Genomic DNA, 21519 nt, shown 5'->3' on the forward strand with positions numbered 1-21519 from the left:
GGTGCCCCAGTAGGGACAGACAGAACAGGCACACACTGGGATGGGGCTTCCGGTAACCCTGAAGCCTTCTTGGCAGGGCTGTAGCACCCACAGCTCCCAAGCTGTAATCACCAGCCTCACTTACCTTTGCCTCCTCTATCCTCTGAAGGACCTCCTGGGGCATCCATTTCTCTGTGCTCAGAGGTTCCCGGCCCATCATGCCAGGGGCGCTTTCGGGGTGGTAAAGATGCCATGTCCATGCCTTGGAGAGAAGAGGACCGTTCTCTGCTAGCTGGGGAATGACCATCATGAGGGGGATGATCAGGGCGGGGAGCATCACGGAAATGTTCATGTCCTGGCCCTAAAATAGGAAGCACAGATCCACAAGGCTAAGAATCTGACAATCTCATTATATTTAAGTACGTTCATGCATGCTCAGCTGCTCAGTCATGTCCAACTCTTTGCGACCCCATGGACTGTAGCCCGCCAGGCTCCTCTGTCCATGGGATTCTCCAGGCAAGAATACTGGAGTGGGTAGCCATAACCTTCTCCAGGGAATCTGTCCAACCCAGGGATCGACCCAGATCACCTGCATTGCAGGTGGATTCTTTACCACTGAGCCACCAGGGAACGCCATATTAAAGTACAATGTGACCAAAAGAAGACAAAAATTATACTATTAAGTAGCAACTTGAAAACAAATATTCATTCATGCAAGAAACATTTCCTAAATACCCACCATAGGCCAGTGACATCATGAGTACACAGAAAGGTCAAGATTAGGAATCAACATACCCCCTAAAATAAGAGGACTTGGTAAGGTCCAGAAAAGTGGTTCTCAGATTTTTCAGTTTCAGAATGTCTTCACACTCTTAAAAATTATTGAAGACCCCAAAGAGATTTCATTTATGAGAGTTCTAACAACATCTGCCATGTTAGAAATTAAGACTGAGAAAACTTTAGTTCATTTAACTATATTTTCCAAAAACAAAACTTTAGTGAAACGAGTGACATTTTGACCAATCTCTTTAATATCTGGCTCAGCAGGAGAAAGCTAGATTCCCCCACCTGCTCCTGCATTCGGTTCACACTGTAGGTTGAAGATATGAAGACAACCCAGCCTCCCAGGGAGAGGTGAGTTGCTGAAGAGAGAACCCGATCCCTGGGAGAATCCTCAGACCACACTCAGAACTGTCAGTCAGAGGAACCCTAAGGCACAAGCAGCTCTACTGCCTCACCTGGCTCTCTATTTCCATCCCAGGAGTCTGGTTTCCGTCCTCCTTCAAAGCGAGGGAACTCGTCAGGAGTGGGAAGCAAACCCTTCCGTCCTCCTACACAATGAAACAAAACACCACCACACTCACAGACTATTCCAGGTGTGCTCACAACAACCTAACCCTTCATCCCTGTCCTTCCCGGACCCACGGCTCTCAGCTTACCTCGTGGGGTACCCCGACCTCGACCTCTGAGATCTCTTCCTCGGGCTGTTTCGTCAGAAGCATCAAAATTCTCCTCTGGTCCAAAGTCTTCGGGGCCAGGAAAGCCATCTCTTCCTCTGGGGGGAGCACGGCCCTCATGTCTTGGGGGTGCCCCTCGTCTGAAGCTGTTAGGAAAAACAACAGGATATCCATCTAATGTAATACCTTGTAGCTCCAAGTTCATGTTTCAAAAAAGCCTAATTATGTGAGGAAACATGATACAATGTTGAATGAGAGAAAAACAAAACACAATTATGTATTTTTTAAAGTACCCATTTTATAATATGGCAGGTAAAAACGGACAAGAGGGACATGTACTAGAATGTGGGGTTATTTTAATTTTCTTTTAGGTTTTTAGGAATAATAACAGTGAGCATTTTTAAAGTGCTTATCTCATGCCAAGTGCTTTACAGTGCAGTATTTCATTTGTTTTATCCTCACAACCACCTTATGAAAATGACTCTATTCTACCCATGTGTATTTACATAGGACCCAGAGAAGTTAGGTCACTTATTTAAGGACACACGGTTAAGTGTTGGGATTTGATCTCAGCCAGTCTTGACACTCAATGCAGGCTCTTTACCACTGCCTCCCAAATATTTTTCATTTTACCATTCACATTTTTATATACAAACATGACTTACATAATCAGAAAACAAAGGAAGGGGACAGAGATCATTAGGGATCATGCCTACTCACTGTACTTGACTTGCTTGGGGCGTCTGTTCTGCCATCTGCCCTGGCCCACCTCTCTACTCAAGGGCAGGCCTAAGGTCCGTAAGCTGCACCAGTGGCCCCAGCCACAGCTGACTGATGGACAGGAAGGCATCGGGTTTGTGGGTAGCTCACCACTGCCAAGCTGACAATCTCGTGCCTGGGCTAGTGGACCATTTCACCACCTCCCAAGAATTCTGGGACTGGGAAACTAAGTGGGCCAGGAGTGCTCCTGAAGCAGGACTATTAATGAGGGGTGCCAGAGCTGCAGCAGGAGCCTGTGAGGAAGCAGAAAGAGGGGCCGGCCAGCAGGAAAGGCACGTGAGGAACCGAGAGAGGCCACGGAAACTGGAGAAAGGATCAGAGAGGGGCAAGGGCTTAGGGCCCACCAGGCCGTCTGCTTTCTCCTGAGTTTCCATCTGTTTATCTTACACCCCAACATTTTGAAAACTTTCAAATGTAAAGATGAACACAGAGCTACAAATGCCCATACATTCTTCACCACAATTCATTAATCGGTTCTTAAGATTCTGCCACACAAACCCTGTCTTTTCACTATCTATTTACTAATTCACTTTCTAAGCCTTTTCAAAACCAGCTGTGACATATGCTTCACCTCTTCATCCTTCAGCAGATTTCTTCTAAGAATAAGGACTTTCTCCTACACAACAACACTACTAGCATTCTAAATAACATGTGATAGTATTTAAAACACAATCCAATTTTAATTTCTCTATCCTCAAAATGTCCTTTACAGTTGCCTTTATAGTTTTCAATATACACTGTTATTTAGTGGTCCCATCTCTTTGGTCTTCTTTAATCTAGAACAGTCCCCCTCTCCTGTTTTATCTTTTGTGACCTTGACTTTTTAGTTTTTATTGGAATAGACCTTGACATTTTTGAAGGGTCCATACAGGGGTTTTACATAACATTCCACAATTTGAATTCTTCTGATTTTCCCATGACTCGATTCAGGTAAAATGTTTCTGGTAAAACTTATACCTTCACAGTGATGCCAGTCAGTCTCACTGTTTAGGATGTGAAAGTGATATGGCAACCAAATTTCATTGTTGTAAAGGTCCGCTTTCTCATTTGCAATTAAGTAATCTGTGGAGTGATACCTGGGCAGTGTGAAAATACACTGATTTTTCCACAATCCTTTTACTTGATGGCTTTCCGCATCTGCTGATGATCCTTGCCTGAATTATGACACTGGTTGCTTAAAATAAGTGATTTTCTAAGTCTATATCTGTAACTTGCTGTTTTACTGTAAAAAGAGCTTTCCTTTTTCACTCCACCATTCCAACTATCTAGATACGTTCTTAATACCTGTTTTGGAACTTAATGAGCCATACTGCTGCAAGCCAAGGAGGGGCACTCCAGATGGGTGAGGGTGGAATTGACAAGGGGAGAGAAGTGGGACAGGAGTGTCAGCAGAGGGCGCTCCTCCCCCGAGGCAGGTTCAGGGAGGAGCCCCACACACGGCAGGACTCTTCCCTTCTCCAGGCATCCATTATACAACTGCCCTGACTACAAAAGGACAGAGGGAACCTACTCTGCCCTAGTTAGAAAACAGTTCCTGTTCCGGACTAAATGTTTTTGTCCCCTCCACAAAATTCATATGCTGAAGCTCCACCCCCAAAACTGACTCTGGAAATGGACCTCTGAGAGCTATTTCGGGTAGACGAGGCTCTGCAGGTGGGGCCCCATGATGGGATATATGCTCTAAGAAGAAGAGATAGCACAGAGAGCTTGCTCAGTCTGTTTCCATCATGCAAGGACAAGGGGAGACGGTGCCTGTGTGCAAGCCAGGAAGAAAAATCTCACCAGAAACCTACACTGCTGGGCCTTGATCTGGGACTTCTAGCCTCCAGGACTGTGAGAAAAATCAATTTCTGTTGTCCATATTTGTTAGTTGAGTAGTGCACCTGCTAATGAGCTGACCCCTCTATAATCTGTCTCCCTCTGTAACAGACTCATTCATTCAGCAGTCACCGAGCACCCACAGGGTGTCACCACTACTGCTCTCGGTTCTGCGGCCCTTCCTTCAGGAGTGTGTCACGCTTCTGCGAGACACAATACACAGACAAACACATCACTCAATGTCAAGGACTGCTAAGCGCTCTGAAGGAACATAAAGCAGAGGAAAGGGACATGAGGAAAGATCGAAGTGCACTGAGCCACAAACACCCAGGAGACTGTATTCCTGGCAAAGGAAAAAGCAAGGACAACATGAGCAGGACATGGCTGGCATGTCAGAAGAGGAGCACAAACTGTGAACAGCACAAGTGTCCAGGTGTGGGCCTGCTAATGACAGATGAAATATAACACAAACTGAAACAGAGTAAAATCTTAAACTCTGCCCAGACACAGAGATTCAAGAAATCAATCAAAGTTATGTTGGTGCCAAAGCCACTGGAAACAGGGCTCCTGCAGACATAAAAAGCCACTTCAAAGAGTGAATACTTGGATATCATTTAGTGAGCTCTTAAATGTTTTTATTAAAAACTCCCCTCCGAGAGCTGCTTCCCCTGAACCCTCCATTTCACCCTCCCTGGATGTTTTATCAGCCACTCTTTTCTAACATACCCATGAGAATGGAGATCACCAACCTTTACCTCAATTACCTACTAGCAACAATAATAGCGTGATGAGCAAAGACATGGGAGAGATGACTGGCAGGAGGACAGGGGTGCTGGGCAGCACAGCATGGCTCTGCAACTGGATGGCCAGACCGGGAGCTGCTCCTACACGTACCATGCGTGGGACCTTCCAAAGTCAAGCAACTGCTCTCTCAGGGGCATCCCCCACCTGTACAGGCTGCCAGTAACACCTAAACTCACAGCTCACTGCAACAGTCAAATGAAGTAACATCCGGCACACAGTACATACTCAGTTATTATCATTGGTTATTTTGGGTCTCACTTGAGATTTCACTAATTCTTGTTTCTTACTCCCTACTTCCTCTATTCATTTTTTTACCCCAAACAAGTCAAGTGTCCAAGCCTGACCTCAGCCTATTTGAAAAGCAAGATTCTTCTTCAGCTTGATTAGGTTCTGTTAAGATCTTTAAGCAATTACACAAAAACTATCCTAACTCAACAATTCCTTTATTCTCTGTCTAGATCTCTGTCTCATATTTCATCATTCTAACCAAGAGAACCTGGAGATTTCTATTCAAATCCAAGAAACTTTATAGTACACAGGCCCACCTATCTAGTTTAAAAAGACCAAAAAGTTAAGCAAAAAGAAACAGATTTCTAACCTTCAGAGATAATGAAGAACCACATAGCTGTTGAAAGGCATATTACATTAGGTCTAAACACAAAACCTACAGAGGGGAGGCACTCTCCCCCAGTGGAGGAGAGAGAGCCACGTGGACAGAACAGATGGGGAGCTCCAGGGAGGAGGACATGGACCCACACAGTGTCTGGCCCACCTTTCTTCTCTGCGCCCTCGGAACCGCGGGTCCTCAGGGTCCCGGGGGAAGCGGTCGTCTCCAGGTCTGCGGCCTTCCCACGCCCCTGGGGGGCCCCGGGCTGCACCCCGGGCATCCCCCTCACTGAACTCCCTGTGGTCAGGGGGGAACGGAGGCCCAGGGCCCCCACGCCTCCACTTCTCTTCTTGTGGTAAAGGGCCTCCTCGCCCCTCAAATTCTCGTAACCGGTGGCCAAAGCGCTTGTCGGGGTGGAAGTCGTCTGGTCTGCTGAAGTCATCAGGGAATTCGGGGTGAGGGCCGCGCCTATCAGGGGGACCCCTGCAGTCCTGGCTGCCCCGGAAAGGCCCCCTCTCGGGACCGTGCTCGGGGCCGCTGCTCTGCTCGTGCCGCCTCTCTGACATTGGGCCCATGTGATGGTTTGGAGGGCCGCGCGAATCACCTAAAGGAAACAAAACTGATGTTTACCTTGTCTTCCAGAAATCCTGTCAACACAGGTCTGATTTTCAGCATCTTAAAATTTCAGAATGCATTCTTTTATTGAGAGTGTTTTCCCTCCTTGGTTCCCAGCGTACTTAGGAGACAAATGTCTCTAAGACATCATATAACGAAAAGAACAAGGGTTTGCGGGTACAGATTTCAACTTCATCAGTTCACTGGCTAAGCAACTCAACAGCTGCAGTAAAGGCTCATTTACAACACAAGAACATCACAGGTGTAAGGATAAGCCTCCCTTCCTGCCCCTATTCCTTCAGAGTGTTGGGCCCACTGCTCCACACCCAGGGAACTCATGCTGAAGGTCAGCCAGGAAGCCAAGTAGACGGAATTCACCTCTGCACTTCTAACAGCCTGCAAAGCCCACCAGAGGGCCACTGGGCCCACACTGCCCTGAGGTCTTTCCTTTAACTCCTAGTCCATCTAACTTGATTTTTTAACCGATGCTTTGTTTCTTAACAAAATCCTCTGCAGCGTACGTGGAAGCATGGGCCTCTCTAATAACTGCTGGGTGACCAAACAGCCCTGCTGTACTTCAGTTTCAGGGTTTATATAAACACTTTTCTGCCCCTTTCTATGAATATTCTTCATCTATTGTATCATCACCATTCTTCACAGTGTTTGGAAATTAAAGATTTTTTTAAAATATTTTAATATATGCTGTATGCTGCTGCTGCTAAGTCACTTCAGTCGTGTCCAACTCTGTGTGACCCCATAGACGGCAGCCCACCAGGCTCCCCCGTCTCTGGGATTCTCCAGGCAAGAACACTGGAGTGGGTTGCCATTTCCTTCTCCAATGTGTGAAAGTGAAAGGTGAAAGTGAAGTCGCTCAGTCATGTGAGACTCGTAGCGACCCCATGGACTGCAGCCCACCAGGCTCCTCCATCCATGGGATTTTCTAGGCAAGAGTACTGGAGTGGCTTGCCATTGCCTTCTCCGGATAGTTACTGAATAAAAATGGAAAGAGACCAATTACACTTAGTTTATCTCCTAAATGTAAAGGGGTTTGTTTTCCTGGCTACTGAATGATGACTGCAGTCATTGTAAATGTACAGCTCTTTTTTTGTCAACATACAATTTAAATCAAATATTTTTTTAAGGTACATAGCAAAAGGGACACCCTTGCTTCTAACTTCTAAAAATGTCATCCCTGCACTTTCCCAGCTTGAGACTTTTACTGTTTTTTCCCAGCAATAAAGACAAACTTCCTTTCCTTACGTCACAGTCAATCATAATCCTTACCCTCCCAACACCTTCCTCTTTCATTTTTACTCATTTCTCTTAGCCATTTCAATTCTTCTTCATCATTCAACATGGGTAAAAAACTTGAAAATCTCAGTATAAAAACACACCATGAGAAGTGTTTTTCTTCTAAAAACACCATTAGACGAGTCTCTCTTTTCTTTAGCTTTTTCCATCCCCTCTGCCTTCTTTCCTTCCATTAAACCAGTCCTCTTGTGCTGAGGAAAAGTGTCTTCTAAGCTGTCTTTCTGTTCAAATACCCCAAGGCTCATTTCCTCCTGGTAAACAGCCCCTCACTCCCCAGTGTGATCCTGCAGCTAATGGTTCATTCTCTGACGTCACAGACTTCTGAGTGATGTGACCTCAGACACTGCAGACCTTTGACCTGAAGAAGCTGAACACATTCCATTTGGACTTACCCATGAATAACAATCCTCCCATTACCTCTACCTGCTTAAAAGTACCCTGGCTCCTCCAAGGAAAGAAACCCACCACTACAAATTAGAAGGAATGTAGCCGCCGGTGACGGGGCGGCAGCGCTGGTTAATCCAGTAGGGGATGGCAGGGCCACTTTCTCAGCTCCCCCTTCTCCCTTTGGTCCCTGGGAGGAGAAAGAGAGGAGGAAGAGGGAGAGGCGCGGGGGCTGGGGGGGAGTGAAGAGAAAAGGGGAAGAGCAAGGAGGAAAGGGAAGTAGGTGGAGACAGACACAGGAAGGGGAGAGGGAGAGAGGCAGGCTCTCAGTTTGCTGATGGCTGTACCTTGTGGGTAACAGACTTCTTTTCTCAGGGTCCCCAAATCCAGAGATTGGCTCTTGATGCTTTCGTTTTCCCTGGTGGTCACCACTTCCACATGGTAAGACTAAAAGAAACATTCTCCTAATTCTTTTACCTCTCCCTTCCTATTTCTAACAACTCCCATAAATTCACAACTAAGCTTTAAATTCCCAAAGTCCCATCACTGAATATGCTAACAAGGACTCTGCCTAATCAGATCAAATGGGGGCAGAACCCTCACATGTACTACAAGGTGCTGTGGGCTTAGCCAATTACAATGTAAAAGGGGTCCAATTCTCTGCAGTGATGTCTCCACGATATTCAGGATTCTCTGGTATGTTCCTCCCGTGAAAAGGTGCACTGAATGTGCAACTCCATCCATCCACGTCCCTCCCAGCTCCACCCTCTAACTGCCTCCAACTGCTGCCCCTCCCCACTGCACTCCTGTGAAGAGCTGAACACCTTGAAAAACAAGACTCCTGCACGTGCCCTCCTTTGATACTTAGCGTTGATTCTTAACTTCTACACTGACAATTCTTAACTCTGTGCTTTTCATAGTATCAACAACCTGAGGCACAACACATTGGAACACAGCTTTCTTCTTTTCAAAGGGCACAGAACAATGCAACCAGGAAACACTATATGACACAATTTGAGGGGAAGGAGGGGGTAATATTAGAAACACTGCTAAAATGTCTGAATTCTTTATCCCATCAAAAATTCAAACGGAAACAGTTCAGTTTTCTGGCATGGTAAAAAGATACACTTGCATCGGATTAACACAGGAACCACTCCCATTCCCAGGAGGCTGGCTTGCAGCACAGGCCCTGCTCCTGGTGGCTATCCAAGCGGTTTCATCACCCGCCTCTGGTAGTGAGGAGTTGTGCCCTCTAGGTAGCATTCAGGCTAACCAAAGCAAATCTATGAAGACAGCATAAGGCAAAGCTATGACCTGAATTGACTATGCTCTTTATTTTTCCTAGAGGTTCAAATGATCACATTCTATCAATTACTTACCAGTAAAACTATTGAAAGATTTACCCAAAGGAGGTAGAATATAATCTCTTATTCAGCCGAGCAGATATTTACCTTTGTTAGGGCCAGGTCCTTGTCCAGGGTTAAGAGGGGGGATGCGACCTTGTGCTCCCTGCTGCCCTAGTCCTGGTATCAGGGGTGGGGGGCCTGCATTCTGTCCTTCCTGAAAAGATGTGTTTAAAGCGGGGGTGTGAAATCAAAGGCTTATGCTTCATGAACAGCAATTTTATAATGTGACAAGATAAAAACACTAGGTTGCCGCAAATCTTCCAGCAGTACATAAACAGCTAGCAGAACTGTCCTTATATCAAGGGGGAAGAAGATACTTCTCTGACCATAATAAAAGGAAACACATATTTTAAACCTGCTGATAGGTTTATTTAAAGCTAGATCTTTAGTTGTAATCCCAAGCCAAAACCTCAATGCAAAGTCGGAAATCATACCATAAAAACAACACTCTGCACAGAGATGGGATTTCTGGCAAAAGTAAAGACCTGGAGACCTTCCAGGACAGGTAAACTCTGCTCCTGCATCCATGATCCCTTTCCAGCTACAGAAAATAATTCATCCTCTCAAAAGGTTATGACCAGGTTTAAGAGACGGGGAGCAGGAGGGTAGGAAAGGGGTCCCTGATAAGCAAGGCGTTCACTCACTGCTCTCTCACTGCCTTCTCTCTACTGTCTAACTCCGCTGAGCCCAGCACCCACTGCTCGCTCGCAGCTCTGATCCCCGGGACTATGGGTTCCTGGGTTCTCACAGCTTCTGTCTGACATGTACTTGCTGCTCTGATCCCCCTAACCTCCTTGCTCTACAGCCCCAGAGCTCAACCCTAGCTTGTTCCTAGTCCTAATATTCTGTATTTTTACCAAGCCATTTCTAAATTCTGATTCCCCACACTGTCCAATGATCTTGGATCTGGACTCTTGACAAACAAATAATCAAATATACATCTAGTCATTCCCTCATATAAAAAAAAGCATTAGTGACTGAACCTACCATCAATAGCAAAACTGCTTTCACATTCCAAACTAGCTACAAGAGCAGCCTTGACAGGACTCATTTATAGCTCTGCAGTTATAAACTGCCACCAGGAACTCAATACCAGTAACGTCCACACTCCTTTGTTTCCTGTGACTTTTACTGGAGGGCAGCTCTTTTCAACATCTTTCATGTCATTACCTTAACACTTGAAAGCAATTCCATTAAATTTAATCAATTAGAACGACTGATTTAAATAACTGACCTGATCAAGGTGAAGAAAGTCAGATATCAGCATGAGAAATATAAGCAAAGCTTTTCATCAGACAACTTCTGAGACGTGAAATGCCCTCTAATGTATTAACCCTCCATTTCACTCCAGTATTTCTACAGGTAAATTAAATTTTAGAGCCATTTTGCTTTTCATGTATAAAATCTTCTACTATATGATACAATAAAAACATTAAATTCTTCCCACAGACCCGGAATCTGGAATCTGACATGTTTATGTAATTTCAGTCGCAAAGTGATAGCTAAAGTTCATCGTATTTTTAGCCTACAAAATGAAAACTGTTCATTCACTAACATAAGGTTAGGTAGGTAAATATTATAAATATTTATAATATAAATATAAAAACTCTGGGAGTTGGTAATGGACAGGGAGGCCTGGTGTGCTGCAGTCCATGAGGTCATAAAGAGTCGGACACGACGGAGCGACTGAACTGAATATAAAAAATACACACAAATATACACTGTATTACTAAAATATAAAATATTTTTAAGTTTTAGGACAGTTCTGGATGGTAAACTTAGATTTATTAAACATCCTAAGTTCTGAAATGTGCCCAATAAATTCTGGAAATAGATTCGAATGCCATCAAATTCTTCATTGCTATGCCATTTTTAACTTCTGGAAGATGTGCTGAAGAGGAACATAATCTAGTTATTTTAATTCGGTGAATCTACTGGTCACCTTCACATTACAGACACTCAGAGGTGGTGTATGTTCTATGCACAGCATCCACAGCAGGCCCTTTTCCGCGGGAATCAAGTGCTTTCAAAAGGTGAAGACCCAGGGAATCAACAGTGGCTCATTCACTCACTTTGGTCCATGACTGACTTCAAGGACACAAACCAAGTTGTTCGTTCCCAAATAATTCTTTCAGACTATGAAATTCAGTAAAACATAAAAACCCACAGAGCCAAACAGTGTTCAGTCCACTCATGCCCATGCATTTTTCTGTAATTCGGCCCAAGAAAACTGAACTTTCACTACCTCTCAAGCACAGCTCAGCATGGGTTTAAAAAAGCTTGGCTGACAATAATAGAATTCTCTAGAGGGCCAAGAAAACTTCTGCAAAAATACTTCTTGAAAATATTCTTTGTGTGAACTAAAAACAACTTGAATAGAGTTTCATCCAAAGGGTCACCATTTGAAAACGTGCAATTCTGAACTCACATCTCTAAGAGTATTCAATGAAATGAAAATAGTGAGAACATAGTCTACAGTATACTCAAGAGTTAAACATCCCAGACTATCTTAAAAGTAGAGCCGGCAGGCACATCACCAAGTGGCTCAGTTGTCTGGAAGCCCATGAAACACCAGCCTGTGAAGTAAAGAGCCCAGAAAAGGGAGCAGGATAGACCCAGAGCCCCCCATGCTCCCTCCTCAGCAACCACAGCTCTTTTAGAGCCCTGGGACAAATACGAACTGTATTCAATCAGGAGTTTGTCTTTTCTGGAAGAGGCTGAGAGTAAAGATTCTGTTGCAAGATATTTAATGATCTACTTAATTCCTCTTATTTCTTTCTTCAGCCATGATGCTATTCTCAAGCCACTGTCACTACTTGAGATGTCTACACCAGCTGTTTCTTCCTTTCACAGCATTTGGAAGTGCCGCCTCAGCGCAGAGTGTATTTTCCCAAAGCGTAATGCCTACAAGTTGGAAATAAGTAATACCTGGTTGAAGGGGGCCCGGGGCCCATCACCTAGCAGAGCTGTTTTCTGCTGCTGGAATGGTATTGGCCCTTGAGATGGATGTGGCCCTCTTGCCGGGTTCTGCTGTCCCTGAGGTCCAGGGGGCCCTTGCATGCCACCCTGGGGTGGAGGTCCCAAAGAGCCCTGGGGCGGCCCCTGCTGACCTTGTGAGCCTGGAGGGCCCCTCAATTCCTGGGGAGGGCCCAGCATCGATCCTTGGGGTGGAGGGCCCTGCATGCCTCGCATCTCCTGAGGACCTCGCATCTCCTGAGGGCCATGTCCCAGAAGTCCACTTGGAGGATGAGGTCCTCTCATCTCTTGAGGCGGGTGACCCAGCATCATCCCTTGGGGAGCAGGACCCTGGTTCTCTCGGGGGCCTGGAGGACCCTGCATTCCTCTTGGATTCAATCCCATCAGAGGTCCCTGAGACACAGGACCTTGGATCCCTTGAGACCCTGGCCCGCCTTGTATCCCGTGAGGATGGGGAGGTCCTTGCATTCCTCTGGGACCAGGTGGTCCCTGCATACCTTGAGTACCAGGAGGTCCCTGAGGGCCCAAGTGACCCTGGGGACCAGGTGGGCCTTGGGGGCCTATGTGACCTTGGGGGCCAGGTGGGCCCTGAGGACCCATATGACCCTGAGGACCAGCATTACCCTGGGGTCCAGGTGGTCCTTGAGGTCCCAGAGGGCCATGAGGTCCAGGATGCCTTTGTATTCCCTGGGGCCCATGCATGTCCTGAGGCCTCGGCAACCCCTGGGGCGGTCCCTGGGGCCCTTGTGGTCCCATGAATCCTTGCGGCCCCCCACCTCCCTGATGCAGTGGAGGGCCTTGTGGTCCCATTTGTCCCTGTGGTCCAGGGGCTCTAAACTGTCCCTGTGGACCTGGAGGCCCCATTTGAGCCATGTTCATTGACAGCTGCTGAGATGGATGAGGCTGTTGAAAACCTTGAGGAATCTGAGACATTGGACCTTGTCCTGGAAAGGGCTGGGGTCCCAGGAGAGGGGTGCCAGATGAAGGAGGAGGCTGAATCTGTTCAGCCTGTTTCTGTGCAAGTCTTTCAATTTTAAGTTGCTAGAAAGAAAGAGAGAAAAGGCATGCTAATAAATATGACATTATTACTATCACTTATTTTGTTTGGGGAATCTCAAAACAAACATAAGACATTATTGATTGACCTGTTAATGCCCCAACAATAACTAGAATCCATATGATATTCCGATGTTCTGAAGGTACTCAGGCTTCCAGACTCTAAAATGCTTCTTCCAGGTGCTGGGAAACAGCAGCCAGGACTATTTCTATCCATCTTGATCAGGGAAAGCCCAACAAGTTACTAGTGTTTTATCCTGCCAAGGTAGGAAAAATAAGAACAAACCACCTGCTCTAAAGCTAACAGAAAATTCTTTTTATCTATGGATAAATATGTGAATCCAAATTAAAACTGTTGGTTTTACCTTGTCTATTAAAAACGTATGTTCAACTGAGGTCTACTCATTGCTTGACTGGTCTGGTTTTAAAAGTCTTAGAAACAGGATTCTGCTAGAAACTAGCTTCCTAACGTGGCAATAAGAAATGATACTGCTATCTGACCCATGCAAGAGTTCCTTTCCTTCTCCTCAGGAGCATATCAATAAAAAAACATTAACTACTACTTTCTTAGATCATCTTGAATTCCCTCAAAACTGTCACATACCTCCAGAAGTTGTGGGTTAGTATACTGTAACGTGGCCATCTCTTGTTCGATTTCTGCTTGTGTTTTTTTCTTCTCTTCCAATTTAATGTCTTCTTTTCTGTCATTCAATACCTCATTTGGGGCAGGAATTGGAACTTTATTTTGCATCCATGCCTTGAGAATGAAGAGAACATTAAAGTATACCCTAAGTGTGTAAATTGTAATGACAGAATGAGAAAACCATTCTATAATATCACCGGCTCATTCCAACCTGGTGAATACAAGTTTGTGCTGCTGGTGAATTATCTTTATTTCTAACTCTAATTCTCTAATTCTTAGCGACACAGGAATAGACTTAAGCAAAGCACATTACTAGGTAGAAATTGCCAAGTTGAAAAAGCTGCAAGATTTCACATTTTATTAAGATGCAAAGCCTGCCAGCCTCTTCAAAAGGGTATGTGCACTTTTGCACATTGTGTGAGGGAACAAACAAAGTGGAAGACAGAAAAAATATGTTGATGAGGGTCAACATACTCTTTCCACGCCAAGTCTCTTTTCTTCTTCCAATAGCTTGGATAATAACAAGGAGGTGAGAATAAAAGAATATCCAGAGAAGATTCATGGGAAACTCAGCACTAATTGCAAAGCAGCAGATGGAGACTATGACTAATAATGCCTGAAATATGTGAAGAAAGCTCCAGAAAGTCTATAGTACAGACAGACATACCTTCAACAGGTGAGATAACACAAGGGAAACCTATCCCTGCGCCTCAGTGAGACTCACCAGTTCTCCAGCGTGTGAGGAGGGCACGGGGAGGGGATGAGGGTGCACCAGGAGTTACTCACCTGCTGGAACTGAGCAGGGATAGGTTTTGCATACGGAACCTTCTTTTGAGGCACTTTTTTCTGATCCTTCTGCATCACCTCCTCCATTCCCCAGTCTAAACCTGGAATTGTCATTTCAATTTCATTTGATTCATCTTTCCCTGCAACCAAGAAGAGAAGCGGTTAGCCAAGGAAATGAAAGAAAGCGGCCCTCTCATCAGTGAGTGTATTTTTGAAACAACAAATTCTAAATGTTGTACAGCTTATATCACTTTTATCAATGTTTCTCAACATACATCATTTTGACATTTTCAAAATAACTTAATGTCACAATTATAGGAAATAGGTAAAATTAAAGAAAAAGTTAAATTTATAGGTACAGCTTCTCTTACCCATCTGTTCTTGTTCCATAGCTAATTTTAGTTGTTCCGGTATTCCCATCCCTGGAATTACTGCCAGACTATTAGGTTCAAGGTCATCTATAAATAGGAATATAGCCATTGTCAATAGAGATTTCATAAATGTAGTGGGCCAATAAAATTGACACTTTATAAAAATTATTGTTAGAGATTCATAAATCAATAAACTATAAAACTAAAATTCATTATATATAATATTCTCAATACTTAACACTTTTATTATAGAATATCATATTTCAAAGAAGAATAAACATGCAAGAACCTCACCATATTCCACTCCATCTTCAGACATTCCAGGTAATAGGTTGAGGTTGTATCGATCTCGCATTTTATCACCTGGTCGGTTTCGGGTCCAAAATTTGCTGTCAAAATAAAAGTATTTGGAGGGAGGAGGAGAGAAGCAGAGTTTCAGTGTATCTCTGGGCACTTAACAGTAGTACTAAGCAGTCCTCTGGCAAAAACAACAGAGTTTTAAAATGCCTTATTCTAAAAATTTTTAATGTAGAAAGATACCTTTTTAAATTAGAAGGTAAAACAAAATTCAAATAAAAATTCAAATAACAAAATCATATTCAATACTCAATCTCCTTGTAATGTATGTATTTATAAACCACTGAGAACATGTCCTTAAAAGTTAGAAAATAAATAAATACATTCATCTATGAATAAACTAAATATACATTTATCTCCAGCTGCTCCATAATAAACACAGCAATTCCTTGTTACTTTTGACATAAAGCTTACCTAGTATGGTCGTTTGAGCCTGAGCAGAGAATATGTCCGAGGGGATGCCAAGCCAGACTCCAGATCATTCCTTCATGGGCCATCTCCATTCCACCCACTTCTTTCTCTACTCTGTAACAGCACCACAAAATCCAGTCTTTTTCACAAAAGTTATTCAGCTTCTCCTCCTCCAAAGAAGGTACTTTCTTTTAGCATAATACAAAGCTACCAAACTTGGTAACTTTGAATCTGGTCAATTCCACATGTTTCAGAGGTACCCAGTTGTGATCAGTAACATTTTTCCAAAGAGCACCTCAGAGGGGAAATGCCTTAGAAATTACCTTACCACAGGAAACAAGGAGGCTGGCCTTACTCTCCCTTTATGACTTCCATAGCCAGAAAGAGAGGTGCTATGTTTTCTATTCCAAACTGGGTTTACAGATACAGGACATATGAACACTCAGACACAAATACAACACACTATCATTTTTTTCACTTTCGGGTGTGGTCTTCATAAAATTTACAACTTCTTTACGTAGTAAGTGCCACATACCCAACATGCCAAAATAACAAAGAGCCATCAGACCCTCCACTGGCAAAAAGTCCTTCATGAACAGGATGCCAGGCCACAGCTGTAAACAAAAACATAGAGAAAGACAAAATTATTAGGATGTCAGAATTCTACAGTAATAGAATGAGAAGCATATCATAGCCACTGACCTGTAGCTTCTTTCTTATGACCTCGGAAGACTTGAAGCTCTTCTTTCAGATTTCGGATGTCGAAAAGTTTACAGAGGTGGTCACGTGATGCTGTGAGTAGCCAGTTGCCATTGAGATTTAATTTCACTTCCATTACTGTGTTTTTATGGGCATGACTAGAAACAAAGTACCAAGAAAATAATCCTTGGTCAGAATTCAAAACAAGTGTAAATCAATGGTCATCTTTCTTAAAAAGCACATGGTAGTCAAGATGGCAAGAAGTTTAGCCTAGAAGTAATAACACATGTAATATTACAGGACTACAGTTAAAATATACATGAAAGAAATAGGCCAAAGACAGAAATAATGTCCATTATCTAAGCAGTTTTTACTGACCAATTTAAAACAGCAGCAGAACTTCAACTGGGTAGAAAATTTTATCGGTGAAGCAAGGAAAGCACTTGAACACATAAATTTATACTCAGTACAGCTCATTAAATTTCAGAAATTCAATAAGCTGCTCTTATTAAGTCAAACATTAAAAAAGAACTTGAGATAGTTTGAGGGTTAATTTGAACTAAAGACTCTGCAACTGCTGAGGCCAGGACAATACACGTCTGCTAGGAGCACCATTTACAAGGTGTTCTATTTGCTTGTGGCCACTGGAGCTCTGCAACAAGGCAGCCTTGCTACCAGCCAGCTCACTCTGGACATGGCTCAGTTCTCAATCAGAGGGAGTAGGAAACAGCTGCTTAGACGGAAAAAAAAAAATCAACAACATATTAAATGAACTGTGAATGTTCACAGATGAGTCAAAGAGAAAATTTTGCGATGTGGCTGTATTGTAACTACACACCTCAGACAAAAAAATGAGAACTGATTTAAAAATGGAGGGAAAACTTCTCTCTCTGAAGAGCCGCAGGGAGGAGAAAGGTGGGCTGTCTAACACACGGCACACATATCAATTCCATGCAGTGCCAAGTCTATCAATGATACGAGTAATCTAGAGTAGTAGTAATAACCACCTCCTCCCTACCCCTCACCCCCACGGTGCCCAAATTAAATTTATATGTATGTGGGAGAACAAACATCAAGCCTGATTTTATGAGGAATTTAGAGAGAAATCACATTTAATAAATAAAAGGCTTATAGATAAGAGTTTATCTATTGTCTACACTACTTTTTCAGGAATACATCAGAGGAAGGAAGGCTAATTAGTTAACAGTTCAGTCAGCTACGCTCCCCTTTTTTTAAGGATCAAGGTGGGGTTCCTATCACTTACAGTGTTGCAAGACTCTGCCCAGTCTTGGGATCCCAGAACTTGATTGGCTGTTGACTGTCTTTACTTCCTGAAACAACTAACCCTTTCGTTGGATGCCAGTCTACACACTTCACATCAGCACCATGCCCTGTCGGAAACAAGATAAAAACCTAATCAGCATAGATATTTAAAACAGGACTCCATTCTAATTTAAACCAAAGTAGAGAAATCTATTCGGAGAAGGCAATGGCACCCCACTCCAGTACTCTTGCCTGGAAAATCCCATGGACGGAGGAGCCTGGTAGGCTGCAGTCCATGTGGTCGCTAAGAGTCAGACATGACTGAGTGACTTCACTTTCACTTTTCACTTCATGCACTGGAGAAGGAAATGGCAACCCACTCCAGTGTTCCTGCCTGGAGAATCCCAGGGACAGGGGAGCCCGGTGGGCTGCCATCTATGGGGTCGCACAGAGTCGGACACGACTGAAGCAACTTAGCAGCAGCAGCAGAGATATCTATTAAATGTTTTGATCCTAGTGCTCAGTCTTCTTAAACTTTAAAATGCAACCTCCCCTTCAATGCCACAATGCACAGGAACCATTTCTCTTCTGGAACTATTCTCACCTACTTGCTGATAGGCCAGTCAAGACTTTTTGAAAGCTTTACCTCTCAGGCCCCTGTATATAAAGCTTTTCAAACTTTTCATGGTCTTCTATGTATTATCCTAAGTGTTAGAAACAACTCCTGTTTACTTTAGCTTCCCACTTTGCAGTAGTCCCTACAGATCGAAAGTTATAAATTCAGACATCATCACTTTCTAGACGTGACAACAGGAAAAGCATTCCATCTTTCTGATACCATTTCCTGAGATATAGAATGAGAAAAATAATCCCTGCTTCACTCACACTTATGTCAGATGAGATGATAATAAACGCTAGACAATAAAGTGCTCACTGTATGATAGGCAGTGTATGAAGCACTTACAAGCATCACCTCTTTAAATCCTCACAAAATCCTGAGGAAAGCTGTTCTCCTCAACAAGAACAGGAGTTGGAACCTGATTAGTCTCCTGGATTAGGGATAGTAGTTCTCTTAACCACTATGGTTACTTCACAAGCATAATAAAGTAAGCGTACTAAAAATCACTGAAGCAAAAATCAGAATTTACAAAACTGAAAAAAAAAAAAAAAGAGCAGGATTTTCGAAAACTTGGTTGCTATACAAAAAGAGCCTCAAGAGTATTTTATACAGCAAATACACTGAGAACCAAGTGGAGAGAGGTAAACAGCATTTGAAATAGCTCCTTCTCTACCCTGGATCAAATCCGGCTTCTGTGAAGTGGGGAGGAGAGATACAGAAGAACAGAGAAATCAGGAAGGAAGGAAGAAGAGATGGTTCCAGAGGCACTGGAGAGTGAATATGCACCACGCAGAAAGGGAACTCACACCTCAAATAGGCAAGGACTTAACTAGAGACCATCCCTGTGCTAGCAAGCACTCGGAAGATACCACCTATCTGGAGAACAGTTTGGCAATGTGTATGAAAAAGCATGAAAAAGGAGTATGTTCTACAACCCAATAACTCCACGTCTCACAAATGATCATAAGGATATCATGTGTGTCCATAAAATTTGACTTGTAAGGATATTTACTGATACAGTTGATTTTTAAATGCTCTTGAGTAGGAAATATACTACAAATTAAATTTCAGTATGGCACATGTGCTCAATGGAATATGATACACCTGTTATAAATGATTTTATAGATAACAGCATGATTAAAATGACCATGATATTAAGTTTATTAAAGAAAACAACTGTGTATAGCATTCCTGATGCCATCACTATAGAAGGCAAACAAATTAATAACATGAGGGACTGTGTGTGCACAGCTACATAGAGAGAAAAGGCAAGAAGCCTAGATACCAAGCTGTTACAATATTAAACTGAATAGTAATTTCAAGGTAATTATTTCTGTCTTCTGCTTTTATATTTCCTACAATAAATATATATTATTTTATAACCAACAAAGGGAAAGGGGAAAGAGGTTTTGTTGTTCCCTTAATTTTTTTTATTAAGAACTGAGGATGGAAAATTTGGATAGAAATATAAATCAAGCTCCCAGCCCCTTGTTTGCCTTAAGAACTTTAAATGTCATTAACAATTTTATCCTTAAAAGATATGGCCAGAGAATTTTTAAACTTTATGGGTCACTATCACCTAAAATTAACTATCAATAGATATGTATTTTCACCAAATCTGAGTAGAAAGCGCATGAGAAAGCATTTTTTAAATGTGATGCACTATGCAAAAAAAGTTCACATTCTCAGCAGTCACCTTTACCTCACTTTCTCTGAGACAATTTTACTACATAAAGTATATCTGTTTAAAAACGTATATGCAGAAACAACACCCCCCCAAAAAACCCTATCAATCCATAAGAAAGGAACAACACAGTATATTTTAGTTGCTCTACTTTTGTTTTTTGAAGTTTTCTAAAATATTTAAATAGAATTCAAACAAGTGAGAAATCCCATTCATCCCTTTTTGTTAAATGAACTTACCCATATTCATACATATCACTAATATAAGTCAAATTGATCTGGACTGATTCTTGAATATTATTTTATTGGTCACTGTCCCTAATAATAAAAATAATACCACTAGCAAACATATATACTCCTTATGTGTGGTACTACTCTAAGCAGAGTATGTATCAGTTCAGTTCAGTTCAGTTCAGTCGCTCAGTCGTGTCCGACTCTCCGCGACCCCATGAATCACAGCACGCCAGGCCTCCCTGTCCATCACCAACTCCCGGAGTTCACTCAAACTCATGTCCACAGAGTCGGTGATGCCATCCAGCCATCTCATTCTCCGTCGTCCCCTTCTCCTCCCGCCCCCAACCTTTCCCAGCATCAGAGTCTTTTCCAGTGAGTCAACCCGTCGCATGAGGTGGCCAAAGTATTGGAGTTTCAGCTTTAGCATCAGTCCCTCCAATGAACATCCAGGATTGATCTCCTTTAGAATGGACTGGTTGGATCTCCTTGCAGTATAAGGGACTCTCAAGAGTCTTCTCCAACACCACAGTTCAAAAGCATACTGAACCATAATTTTACATGTGATAACAAAGCACAGATAGGCTAACTAACTTGCCCAGAATTATACACTTGCTATGTGGCAGAGCAGATATATGAATGCAGCAAGCTGGCCCCCAAGCCACTGCTCCTGTCGCCTATTCCACACTGCCTCATTACATGTGAAAGGTCAGTTTGAGAGTTAAAGAGGAAAGCAAAAATATGTACCTTCCTACTGAATATTTGCTTTTCTATGCATAAAGACTCACCCAAGGACGGTATATTTCAGACAGGGTACTGAAATACAAGGGGGGCTACGCAAATCTTTACATTATTTTATCTTTGAAAAATGTACATATATTATCTACTTAAAAAAATAAATACAAAAAATCCAAGAATATATGTACAAAAAGTATGTGTAGCTTGCTAACATTTCTGGCTTAAGTAAAGACACACAAACATACACAGAAGACACACATACATTTGCTCAAAAATGCATAAAATGTGTCTGAAAGGATATGCAAGAATCTGATAATATTAACTGCCACAAAGAATGAGAACTGGGTACTGAGAGAACAAGAGTAAGGACAGTTCACTGTATATTATTTGGTAATTTTAAAATATTGAAAACAAATGATCTTCAGAGAAAAAATTTTAATTAAAAAATTTAATTTACTTAACGGATTGATTACCTTTATGAAATCTTTACAAGTAGCATAAGTCATTTTCATAATTTTTCATGAA

The 21519-nt window shown here is 42.8% G+C and overlaps 1 protein-coding gene across 2 annotated transcripts in view; it reads right to left on the bottom strand.

Annotated features, from left to right (window-relative positions):
• The window catches only part of WDR33 (WD repeat domain 33), a 118232-nt gene that overhangs the window by 5897 nt on the left and 90816 nt on the right, over positions 1-21519 (bottom strand). Inside the window, exons 8-21 of one of the 2 annotated variants that reach the window (XM_055398653.2) lie at positions 17725-17851; positions 16464-16618; positions 16297-16375; positions 15765-15875; positions 15288-15382; positions 14994-15080; positions 14623-14762; positions 13798-13950; positions 12090-13178; positions 9207-9315; positions 5611-6049; positions 1419-1582; positions 1218-1310; positions 125-340 (exon numbers count right to left, since the gene is read on the bottom strand). In XM_055398653.2, the coding sequence (XP_055254628.1) occupies positions 125-340; positions 1218-1310; positions 1419-1582; positions 5611-6049; positions 9207-9315; positions 12090-13178; positions 13798-13950; positions 14623-14762; positions 14994-15080; positions 15288-15382; positions 15765-15875; positions 16297-16375; positions 16464-16618; positions 17725-17851 (3057 nt within the window). The remainder of the gene's footprint in view (positions 1-124; positions 341-1217; positions 1311-1418; positions 1583-5610; positions 6050-9206; positions 9316-12089; positions 13179-13797; positions 13951-14622; positions 14763-14993; positions 15081-15287; positions 15383-15764; positions 15876-16296; positions 16376-16463; positions 16619-17724; positions 17852-21519) is intronic. The other variant, XM_055398654.2, reaches the window with a different exon arrangement.

Source organism: Moschus berezovskii, chromosome 2 (assembly GCF_049115385.1).
Source record: "Moschus berezovskii isolate FMDL1 chromosome 2, NW_MosBer_1.0, whole genome shotgun sequence".
Classification (NCBI taxonomy): Eukaryota; Metazoa; Chordata; class Mammalia; order Artiodactyla; family Moschidae; genus Moschus; species Moschus berezovskii.